Raw genomic sequence first — 13,087 nt, forward strand, 5'->3', positions numbered from 1 at the left:
ATTATGTCATCTGCGATGTTGTCTTTTGATACGTACCAATTTTCAGCTCTGCGTATTTTTGGTTACATACCAATAGATATCGCAATATGTATTCTATCTCACATACTTACGGTTCTCTTTCCGATTTCCAGAGAAGCAATGAAGCAACTGGAGCACGAGGACGCGATCAATGAACAAATAACCGACATCCTGTCGCACGAGGGTTTGGTCAGCAAGGAACAGGGTGAGAACGTGGAAAATATTCATCGAGTTATAAATAGGTATGTGGGGGTAGTGAATTAAATCTAATGTGCAGCTAGGAATAAAGTCCAGCAATAGTGGTAAAACATTTTAAAGCATCAAAGTTGAATCAACTTGTTGAAAAATTGCTGTCATTCATCAGCATACTGAGAAATTGCTGTCAACATGTTGCTGTCATGCATCAACTCGTTGACAACTTGCTGTCATGCATCTACATACTGACAAATCGCTGTCAACATGTTGCTGTCATGTATCAACATAATGAGAAATTTTTGTCATGCAGCATAATGAGACGTAAATTTCCAGCAACATTGTTTGATCAACTGTTGCTCAACAAATGTTTACCATGTATACTGGCCCGCCTTCGCTTCGCTTTCTTTCGCAGAAGATATTACATAAATAATAATTAATAGTAATTGGAAGGTAAAAAGAAACATCGCTTTAGCATACTCGATATATTTTATTAATACTATATGTATATAACATTGTAAATAATATTTAATTGATACTCGATTATGCCAGTGGCTTTCTTTTCCCAGTAGGTAAAAAATACCATTTTAGTGACCCAAATATGGTGTATAATTTATTTTATCTTATCACTATCAAAACATCGGTGACAATATACAATAACGCACAGTTGCCTTGCCGTGATCCGTGGACAAACATACTTACGGACAAAAATCATATAAAAATTTCTATACGTAAAGTATGCAATTATCACTCCTTTTGTATTTTGAATGTCCCTTTTCACTTCTTTATTCTTATGTATTTATTTTTATGTATTTATTATTATTCGTATGTGTGTCGCAGTGAGATTGTAAAAAACCGTTAGTTTATTATATAACCCGTAATATTTTAATCTAACAATGTTTACATTTTGACAGTGACATAAATTTATCGATGTAATAATACTATAAAACGTAGCAATTAAATTATCTACAGCTATTTTATTTAAAAATTGACATAACATATGCGTTAGCATCATAATATTAAAACAAAAACAATGTAATTAATAACAAATTTCATATTTTAGGCGACTCTTACGGCTTAAAACGCGAATCGAAGAAATAATGGAGCTAGAGAAATCAAAGGCCACATCTAACAATTAGTATTAAAAGTAACATATCAAATATTGTTTTTAATGAGAATTAATGTTTTACTAACCTACGCTAAATACCATTAAAAATTAATCAGTGTCATAAAAATATCTGTATCACAGGGTGAATCAATTTAATTAATATATTTTGTGCATGATCACTAATTTTAATAATACTAAGTTTTTAGTAATAACTTAACTCGTATGTTACCACCACTGTATAAAAAAATGTTTCGTTAATTTAATAATTAAATAAAAAACATTTTATTTGAAGGAAAGTCAAGAAAAAACTAGGATATAAAAAAAACACTCGTTTCTTATAAATTTAGTTTTTTAATTAAATCCAATATGGTTCCTAATTAATAAGTATAGTTGTTAGTGAGGTAGGCTAGGTAGTCGGATCTAAATTTTTTTAATGTGGTAAAATTTTATGTTATCAAAAGCTTAAATAAGTATATTTTTTTAATCGAATTTTTTTTTTCAAAAGTATGTTAGCGCTCAATACATTTGTCTAATTTATAGGATTTGCCATATTTTTATTTAAATTAAATGCGGTTATAAGTTATTGTCTCTGTGTATATTTTGTTAAAAAAATAACTTCCGTATAATGAGAGAATTATATTGAAATATAAATTTAAAATATTAAAAATAAGTATGGTGCAATGTTAGGATAAGATGTAGGTGAATAATTAGTTTCTAATTTCATTGAATAAGTGATATAGTTTTAAAATATTATTTCATAAACAAAACATCTATACTTGTGTAAGGACTATTGTTTTTGTGCTCTTCTCTTCTTTCTCTCTTCTGCCTGTTCACAATTTTCATGCAACATAATATAGTAGCACTTTTTAAAATTTATTGCAGATTTGCCAATACGCTTTTCTGTTGGGTTTAATATGCGTATACAGGGTGTACATATTTATTTGAAAAAAGTTTATTACCTTATGGTTAAGTTTGTTTGTTGTTTTGTTTCGATATTCAAAAACAGGCCCATATATTTTCACGACCCTACACAACAACCCTACTACGTTTGCTACATATAAACTTACAAAAATCGTACGGCAACCATATTTTTTATATATTTTTATAAATCATAAGTGTCCGAAAGTACGAAGCGACCTTTGGTTTTACGTTTTGTGTATGGACGTTTTTTTAGCAAATGTGCAATTCTTGTCTCTTCTCGTTCTGAGAAAAAAAAAAATGTAAATTTTTTGACATTTTATTACGGATTAAATGTATGAAAAGAATCGTGCGTTTCATTCGTCCCCGTCCGTTTGCAGCTTCCTGCTGGTGCTGCCTCGCGCGCTTCTCTCCGACCCGGTCGGCGCTGACTACGAGCACTACATACACGACGCGCAGAGACACTATCAGGTAATGGGGGGGATGGGGAGGAGAGGGGAAGGGGCTGATGGGGGAGAAATAGGCCTATAGGCTTCAAAAAAAAAAGAAAAAGAGTAAAAAATTAGTAGTAAAAAAAAGAAAAAAATTAGTAACAACTACACAACCAGATACAGAAAATGCCTTGACCAAAAGTCCAATTAGGGTGGAATGATAACCATTTAACGGAGTACTTAAGCGTTTTAGAAGGTTTTTTTAGGAACGTAACGAAATTGCGTTTGTCAAATATTAAATGTTTCATGTGTGCAGATATTAATAAAAATATAGACCACAAAAAATAAAAAAAAAACAGATACTTTTTTATATGGCAATAAAAAATCTATTTTTTTATTTTGCTAACGCTTACACTTCACGAATTTACATGTGATTCTCTTTGATCATTAATAACTAGATACACAGTAAGCGACAAAAAAGTCCTCAACCAAATTATGTAATTATGATGCTCTGTAATTATCTAACCTTAACTCACTGGTCCGATTAAGGATTATATAATTACCAAGTGGCTCACGTTTGAATTTATTGCTTTTAGTAAGTTATGGGAATATACCTGATAGTATGTTAATAAGCTTGACTACGTTTGTTGTCTGTAGAAATATAATACGACGAATGAATGAAATATAGGAAATTGTGCAGGCCTTTTTGCACTTAAATAGCAGGCACATAATAGGAGACAATCGATAAAATTATATTTGATTTTATTTTGAAAGAAGTGAATCCCATGTTCTTTGTCAGCTATGGGGCAAATGTATTAACCGTCTGTCTCACTGATCGATTTTCTTTATGGCCAAGAAGGTGATCAACTTCTGTGTGCTAGGCAGAGATATTATTTTATTAGAACTCACCGGGAATCGAACCCGGGGCCCTTCGGTTCTACGTTCACGTATCCATAGGCGGCGTTTATATAGAAAAGGTAAATAAATATCCTATGTATAAGAAAGAATAAGCAGTAATACGCGGTTTTATGAAGGATATTATGTTAATATTAATATAAACACATTAGAAATAATTTAATTGTTATTTTTCTCTCCATTAAGCCGAGTATAAAATATCACTTGCCTATGGGGAAGTCGGACGGAAATCTTTCACACGAATCGAATTCGAATGTCAAACGACTTTTTTTGTCTATACTACAGTCTAATAAATTCCACAGCTATGGTTGGACATAACCGCCTCATACCACTGGCCTAACGAACCCAACTGGATGGACAATACAGCTAGCTCCACCCACAGCTACGATAGTCGACCAGAAGCAGACATTCATTTGGACGCTTTCGACACTTTACACGTAGCAGAAACCAAAAAACATACAAGCAAATTAGAAAATGCTCAATATCAAAGATCAAATTCAGCAGCATCGGCTAGCTCGTGTACAGATAAAACAAATTGTTCCACTGACACATGTCATAGAACTACAGATAATGTTGTTGTCAAAAGTGACACGTGCGATACAGATAAAAAATATGACAATTGCGTGGTGACAGATGACAGCGGCACAGATAAGAAACGAAAGTTTTCTCAAACGTTAGTCTTACGCGGGAGTGATGCGCAATCGAGTGTAGATGAGGATTTCGACGAGGGACCATTTTTAAAGATGCTGTTAACGCTGTTATCGCGAATGCCCGATCAGCCGTATCAAGTGAATTTGCACCTTACGTCCATAATATCAAAGCTTGCTCTTCTCCCGCATCCGAATTTACACGAATACCTGCTGAATCCCAATTTACCAGTAACAAAGAACACTCGCACGCTTTTTAAGACGATGCAAGAGTTAGCTAAACGACTAACTATGGAGATACCCCGGTTGAAGAATTACAAGAAAATCATTGAAAATACAAGACTGCAGCTTATGAGCGAGGATCCTAGCTATGACGAAAGGTTTGTTTTCTAAACACATAATCATAATCTCTACTAATATTATATATGTGAAAGTAAGCTTGTCTGTCTCTTCTTGACGGCTAGAGAACTTGAAACCAGAGAAAGGACATAGGGTTCAGTGGTTCCGCCACTTCTTACTATCTTTCTCGGAACTCTAAATACTTTTACAAAATTTCATCAAAATCGGCACCGTAGCTGTTGAGATTAGCGCGATTAAGCAGTCTTCAGCTGTATGTATTAGTAGTATAGATAAATGTTATGTATTTAATTTTCCAAGATAAAGTAATTTATTCTACTGATATTTTATAACATTTTTTATAATTTAAATATTATTTTCAGCGGAGAACATAACCAGTTAGTGGAAAGCTTGATCGTCTTAGAGGAGTTTTGTAAGGAACTTGCAGCCATTGCGTTTGTCAAATATCAACATCTGATTCATATGCACAGATAATAACAAAAATATAGACAACAAAAATCTATATTTTTTATATGGCAATAAAAAAAAGTATTTTGCTAATGCTTCCGCTTTATGTACTTAAAGGAAAAAAATAGTTTTTGATCATTAATATCAACTATATACGCAATTACCAACTGGTTACCAGGATAGAGTTGTGTTGCTTTGTAAATCCGATTTTAACTCAAAGGAATAAGGTTGAATTCATTTTGTTGTAGGTATACTAATCAGCCATCTTATAGTCGCATAATTTATTATATAAATTAATATGTATTGTGAAATATGACTACACATTTAAGTAATAGTAATAAGATTGATTTTGCTGTTTAGTGTTTCTTTTTATTAGAATTTCACATCTACAATTGGCGGCATTCTTTAGTATGTTTTTGTATAGGATTATTTTATTTATTTATTTAATCTGTATTGTACAATCTTCGTAAAGAAATTAAGATGTGTATATCGTTGATTTTAATGATCGGAGGTTTTTTGTTTAATTTTTAGATATTGTGTTAGATTTCATTTGTATTTTTTTGTTCGTATTGGTTGGTGTAATGGATTATAATGTTAATGATAAAAATAATATAAAAATGCATTTAATATATAGCATTTGTTTGGAAGCACGTGTTATTGTATACAGCACAACCTCGGTATATTTTTGCAAGTAGATGAGTATTTTATAATATGATAGTACTTTCAATTTCATTCTTGTATACAAAATAAAGTCGGTCAAGTGCGAGTCGGATTTCCCACAATGAGGGTTCCGTACAAATAGGCTAGAGAGCAACTGAAAAAAAAATTGTCACCAGTCAAATTCAAAATCGAGCGAACCGTTGCTTAACCTTAATTTTTTTTTTTTTTTTGGAATAGCCGCAATAGAAATATTTGACTCTGAAAGTTTCAACTATCACGGTTCATGAGATTGAGACATACAGACAGACAGATGGACGGTAAAATCTTAGTAATAAAGTCCGACGTTAGACACTAGGTACGGAACCCCAACAAAACGGAAAACATATTCGTGCAAATTATATAAAAAATAAGATCTTCTGAATATAAATAGATTTGTCTCGAATAGATAATGAAATTAATGTAACATTGTGTTCAACAAACAAATAGGATTATAATTACATATTGTATCGTTCAAAAGTTCTATAGCTTCATAGACCATAAGTTTCCATAGCATAGCAGATCAGTATGTAGTGCATAAAGCAATCTTTTTAAAATCGTAATTTTTCAACTCATTTACAAAACAAAATCTGTCCCATCTAGACTAATAATATAAATTAATTTTATAATTATTCAATATTTAAATCATGTTTTAAATATCAGTTCAATTTAATTATACTCTGTGAAATAAATTTGATTCTACAGCGGCACGAACTTATCTTTGAAATGGCGAAAATTTGAACTAAAGATGGAGAATTGTTGTCATTGTTGACTAGTTCAAATGCTCTGTCTGTATTACTGCTATATTTTAAAATTATAATTGTTAAATAAACCGAAAGCTATTAAATGTGGTGTTCGGAATATTATTCTAAAGGTAACACTGAAGCGACGGTGATGCACCCTTCATTACAGAGATAAGTTGGTAGCACTGTAGCCATCATTTTGGTAGCTTGACAGTTGTCGATCGGTTCTCTATATATACTCTGTAGTTCTATACTCTGTGTTATTTTAATGGAATGAATTTCTTGAATATTTGAATCTAGAGTCAAGCGCTCTATGGACGTGAAAATTAAACCATTGAAAAAAAATTTATTGATTTACGGTATCAATAGTTTTTCAGAATATTATTATATGATATATTATAATATATATGCTATTATGCATATTTACTACGCTTCGAGAAATTTCCATGTTTGCTACGGTATCAATAGGCAACTGTTTTTGAGAATACAACGAGTTTTATGAATATCCACTACGCTTTAAGAAATATCCATAGTGTATAGTTATTTCAAAAGCGCAGGTAGGTATTTTAAAGCTGTGGTGACCGTTCTGGGGCCGGTTAGATCCAAGACGTTCGTTGTGACGTACATTTATTATGATCATAAAATCATTTGTGAATGCTGTATAGTCCTTAACTTGACATTCGGTTAGTTCAGCTTACCCCCTGAAACGTTTGGGTGACAAATATGTTTTTGACAGATGTCACTAAAACAACATGGTCGCCACATGCCGCCAAAATCTGCCCGCAATTGAAAATCCCTGAATTTAAATTTTGAAACAAATTAACAGAAATACAAGAAGTTTATAGTATGGTTATTAATTTATTTTTCAGATACTTTTGCTTGTAGATTGCTAATTATTTTCACATTACTGTTTACCTAGTCCCCCATATACAATCGTTATCATATACTCTTTCTATATAATTATAGTAACTAGTAAATAGAAAAACAACTTCAGTTTTTATGCTTTTCTTTATTTCGTTACTTATTTATCTTCTATAATTATAATTGTTTAGAGTACTTCTATATATTCCTTCTTTAGCCCAGTTAAAATTAAGCTTGTATTATTTCTAGTCGCATTAGTTTGTTTTCCGAGCATTCCTTCAAACTTTTAGGTTAAATTATTTGTGCAATATATTTAATTTCTTAATTAAATAAGATATTTGATAATTTTGGATTCAAGTAGGTATTGTACATAAACACCCGTTTAAAACTCAATATAATTGTTTTATACGTTGCTCGTACAATCATAAATTGTGTAAAGGTTTTTCCGAAATATATAATTAATTTACCCAGATAATGAAAGATTTATATAATGATTGTTAATTTTGTTTCACCGCACAACTATTTATTGTCCACATGTTATGTCGTTTTAATTTTATTAAATGATTTAGAAAAATCAAAATGCATTTAATTTTGTGCCACTCTTTGTCGTCATTAAGAAGTAAACACTACAACACACTACACTACAACTTATTTTATATTTACTTTTTATTACAGGATATTTCTGCTAAGTTTTAGAGTTGGATAAATATTGTGATTGTCGATTATTGAAAATAAAATTACATTGTTTATATTTCAATAATCGATTATATATAACCGATTTAATATAATGTAAGTTCAAAACAGTTCAAATAAATGCATATTATTTTAATGCGTATTTTATACTAGGTCTCTAAATCAACGGGAAAGTCATTGAAAAATAAAACAACAAATAAAAATGCAATGATTATATATTCTCCAATTAAATAATATTATAAACATGACATAACCAAAATAATAACACAGACGTAACTTAGACTTAATGAACCTAAGTGCATGTTAAGTCACGCTGCAATTAGATTCATACTATCCTAAGATGACAAACTCCTTTTTATTTACAAACTATTGTTTACATTCGGTTAAAATGTTTCAAGTGTACAACAAAATCCTGAATAGAAAACCAAGTGAATTATGTTATATTTTTACTTCCATTAGTGTATCACCATCGTGTGAGATGGCACGTTATAGTATACTTAAGTGCAAGCGAAATAGCATGCATTTTGCGTTTCGTTTCCTATGATTCAGGTTATAATAATAAGGCCCATTATACGGCGTGGCAAATCCATAAAACATTAGATTTATGTGTGAAGATAATTTATTTTGTATAAATTATGGCGTCATTATCAATTTTAAATAATCAAATACAGGTTAAATAAATAGGAATAAGGAACTCTTGAGCCCTGGTACAGAATATGTCGATATTTGTCTATAGTCGTTTGGCGCGAATTTATTTAATAAGTCGCCTTTATATGTAACCTTAAAAACATACAATAAATAACAAAATGCATATCTCACTTGTTTGCGTCCTAAAATAGTAATAAGCCAGTGAAAAAGTGGTTGTCGTTAGCATTTTATATAATCTAAGTTCCTTAAATTTTGACTACTAACGTCGGAAGATTCTGTATCAATAGGTTATAACATTATTAAATATAATAATAATGAAAAGAAATAGTTTCGTGATAATAATTAATAATGAGTACTAATAAAATGCCATTTTTCTGTATAAATTATAAAAAAATTGTAAAATAAAACAAACACGTGAAAGAATCATTAAGACATCTAAAGAAATGAGAAAGTTATGGGACTTGAACACAGGCGACACGTTCTCTATTAAAATACAATAACTTCAAAAATCGATTTCCAAGTAATTGCTTAGTTTTGGTCTATATTTAATATTATTTTAACATGTTGAATATAGTATTAACATTATCATGCAACTTCAATTACTTATAACCGAATGGAGATTACTTACTTTTTTAGATAACACTCGGAACATAAATAACACATAGCAAATTTACGAATAAATATTTTTAAAAGTATTCCTAAGTTCTTGTATTTCCAATACAGAGAAATCCATTTTAGTATGTCAGTAATTGCAATTTATAGTATGATTTTGTTTTGAAATTAAGCCAAACGAATGATAATTAATGTAAAGTAACCATACAAATATAAGACTTTTGATAGATTCTTCCCAACATGCAAAAGTGTTTCTTTGTCTACACATCGTAACGGAGCGATTTGTGATATGGTTGTCATGTCTGGTGATAAGAAGCTAGCAATAAACAGTAGCATAATATATAACATATTTTCGTCTCTTTTGAATTTCCTGTGACCTGGCGGACGAAAACTATGTGCGATGTTTATTATTTACTATCAGAGATTTTGCAAGTTATGCTTATATTTGATATTATTTTGAATTATTTCTAACTCCATATTGAATTAGGCACTTGTATATTTTTATTAATGTAAAAGGCTATTTTTTACGTTATATTAAAGAAAAATAAATATCCTCCATTGGAAATGATGTTTGCCTTTTACTTTTGAGAAATCGTCCCATAAAGTGAGACAACAACTGTAACTGTAAACTATGTTTGTTTCTTTCTCTAACATTACTATATCAAACATGAGAAAGAAATAAGTTTTAGTGTCTCTAACAACATAATAAATAATTTTAAAATTTTCTATGATTCGCTACTTATTTTAATTGTATAAATTACTTGTTATAGATATGAATAATTTTTATACTAAATTATTAAATTCACTATTTGTGGATGGTGATTTGAAAATAGTAGAATGATAATCTCAAAAACAAACTTTCATGTTAAGGTCCAATGTTTAAGTCAATACATATATAACCGCGCTTTTGCTAAACTGCGTAAACATTGCCCTTAAAAAAAAACACAAAAAACTAATAAAAAACCATAAACACATTCATTAAATAATTATATATTAACAAATAAATGTACAAATTTAGTCTTAAATTAAACATGTACCAGAAATTATAAAACCAGAGGCAAGAAAATCAAAACTTAATCACTTTATTTGTTACAACATCACAAATGGTCCGAAAATAAATATAAAAAGCTACGAAAGACACAATTTTCTTAAATTGACTATTTATAGTATTCATTGTCTATGTCTTCTCGAAGTTCGAAGAATAATTTTTCTACCGCTGATAGAAAATATCCACATAGTATACTAGCGTCCGGTTTCTGCAAGTAATCTATTCTCTGAAAAGTAGTTGTCTCCCTTCGGACGAATCTATTTGATTTATTCACGCGGTGTAAAGTTTGTCTAGTATATGACTTCATTGAAAATCCTCTAACGAAATTAAAAATATCGACAGAGTTCATTGTAATTCTATGATATAAAAAGAGAGAAAAGAACGCGGTACTCTGTCTCTCTTTAATGGTACAATCAAACAGTGGTAATGTCGCTATGTTCTCTTTCTAGACTAGTGATTAGAGTAGAGAGATAGGATACCGCGATTTTCTCACTCTTTCAAACCACAGATGATGTAAACATGAATATGGCCTACTCTATCTATAATTCCTCTAAGGTCAAACGTCGTATTTTCATAGACAATAGTTGCCTATTTGATTGAAAAAAAAAACAGATTATAAATAGAAACCGGGCGTATATTTGAGTATATTACATAAATAAAATAAATTTAGGATATTAGCAGCCAATAACATTTAATCAATGTTTTTTACATCGTCGATAAATTGCTCTAAACGTACGGGAGAGCTAAGCTCATATCGGTGAAACTTACGATAAATAACAGCTGAGTAGGACACGACTAGCTTGGTCCACTTGCGACCTCTATACCAGCTTTATTATATTTAGTAAAGAAACGCGTTTGTATGTAGTTGAATATGATTTAACAAAACGTATAAAATGTATAATAAGATCTATCTTATAGCGTCTACGCTATAAATAAGATAATATAGTAATTTCGTTGCATAAAACTTCTAGAAGAAATAATCCAACACACACATAGCAATTGTATGTGAGCAATTATAATTCTAATTTTGTTTCAATTGTGCCCAGCCATTAAGAAGTTATCAAGGAATTAATAGACGCCTGATGGCTGAATATCATATAATTTTATAGGATTCCGTAATAGAAAAAAGTGTTATCTACTTCCATGATAATTGCTTCTGAACAGCTGAACAAAAATGAACAACTTCGTATATATATAGTCACCCAGTAACCACGTCGCTGTAAACTGTTCAAAACGTTTGATAAAAAAAATAATGAATAAATAAATCGCTTTAAAAAGCCGTTAGTCTTTAATTTCTAAATGTATAATACTGGCGTAAAATCAAACACAAGAAAATACTATGCCAAACAACATAAAAAAAAAAAAAATTTTGTATCAGATTTAAAAATACAGTAACTACATACAAACGCCTTTTATTTACGTTTAGTTACGCCTCACTAAAGTTGAATATATTAAAATAAAATCATCGTTTATTAAATCAAATTATAATCTTCCATAGACTATAAAGGAACTGCGACATTTTCAAAATTAAAATCATAGACAAAGCAAGGTCTATAATCTTTTTAAGAATCGTTATATAAATTATACATTTTACGTGAGATTTAATTATTTGAATCTCTCCTAAAATACAAAGTTATGGATATAAATACATATTTCATATAATGTACTTATGATATTCGTGACATCTTGGTCCAGTGATTATTTTTAGAACCAAATCACGGATTCTCGGTAATCTAAAATTTCATTCTTAGTAAAGAACTTGGTTCAACTCATTTATGAGTGAACAATAAAAACCATTTAACCTCTAAACATGACGTTTAATTATGAATTGAGTGAAAAAAAAAAAACAACATGGAATGCAATCAAAACAATTTCAACTTCAGTAGAGTACAATATTTACCGAACTACACTAAAACATACATACAAAATGTTCTATACATTATTTTTATAACAGTGTCTTCGTTCCTACCTACAGTCCGCGATCATGCTCTGCTGCTGGAAAAAAAAAAACTCAAAATAATAAAAATGATTTACAAAAACTTTAATAATCAGAAATCGCTATACAATGATAATATCCTACTAATCCTACTAATATTATAAATGCGAAAGTTTGTAAGGATGTGTGTGTGTGTTTGTTGCTCTTACACGCAAATACTACTGAACCGATTGCAATGAAATTTGGTACGTAGACTGCTGGACAACTGGAATAACATATAGGCAACTTTTTATCCCAATATTCCTACGGGATACGGACTTACGCGGATGAAACCGCGGGGCGCAGCTGGTTTTTAATACGAAAACATGTCCAGTCTTTAGTGCGTACTGTAGGTGTTGTGACCTTAATAATTATGAAACAGTTTGTTACTAACTTCACCACCAGGAGAAAAATGGCGATTTATGTTGGAAGCGCTGCTGGAACGAGTCGAAGAAGCGCGACGACGTTGTGCCGCTTTTCGACCTGAAAATGTTTGTTTAAATTCATTAACATCGCCCATTTTACTTCACTTCACTGATTTATAAATGTATCACATAACATAAAACTAGAAGTTTTTTTTTTTAGTCTGTAATGTATTTTTTTTTGTTCCTGTAGTCATAGATAGCTATCGTTTTGAGCTGCCACATTTGTGTCAATTGAAGAGAAGCTACATGGTTTGAAAACTTTTCACTCCACAAGAATCCAACTGCTTATGATGTAACTGCTATCACCTCCAAAGGCTGTCCATTGGAACAATCATCAAACGGAGGGGATGAAA

The 13,087-nt window shown here is 30.6% G+C and overlaps 2 protein-coding genes across 2 annotated transcripts in view; one reads left to right on the plus strand and one right to left on the minus strand.

The window, feature by feature from the left end:
• The window catches only part of LOC119829191 (protein FAM160B1-like), a 17,504-nt gene extending 9,606 nt beyond the window's left edge, over positions 1–7,898 (plus strand). The window contains exons 9-12 of the mRNA XM_038351593.1: positions 7–260; positions 2,617–2,707; positions 3,885–4,609; positions 4,949–7,898. Coding sequence (XP_038207521.1) covers positions 7–260; positions 2,617–2,707; positions 3,885–4,609; positions 4,949–5,060 — 1,182 coding nt within the window. The 3' untranslated portion in view covers positions 5,061–7,898. The remainder of the gene's footprint in view (positions 1–6; positions 261–2,616; positions 2,708–3,884; positions 4,610–4,948) is intronic.
• Positions 7,899–8,223: 325 nt separating this feature from the next.
• The window catches only part of LOC119828900 (phosphatidylinositol 4-kinase type 2-beta), a 23,852-nt gene continuing 18,988 nt past the window's right edge, over positions 8,224–13,087 (minus strand). Inside the window, exons 10-11 of the mRNA XM_038351207.1 lie at positions 12,704–12,802; positions 8,224–12,329 (exon numbers count right to left, since the gene is read on the minus strand). Coding sequence (XP_038207135.1) covers positions 12,705–12,802 — 98 coding nt within the window. The 3' untranslated portion in view covers positions 8,224–12,329; position 12,704. The remainder of the gene's footprint in view (positions 12,330–12,703; positions 12,803–13,087) is intronic.

This window comes from Zerene cesonia, chromosome 9, assembly GCF_012273895.1.
Source record: "Zerene cesonia ecotype Mississippi chromosome 9, Zerene_cesonia_1.1, whole genome shotgun sequence".
NCBI classification, from domain to species: domain Eukaryota; kingdom Metazoa; phylum Arthropoda; class Insecta; order Lepidoptera; family Pieridae; genus Zerene; species Zerene cesonia.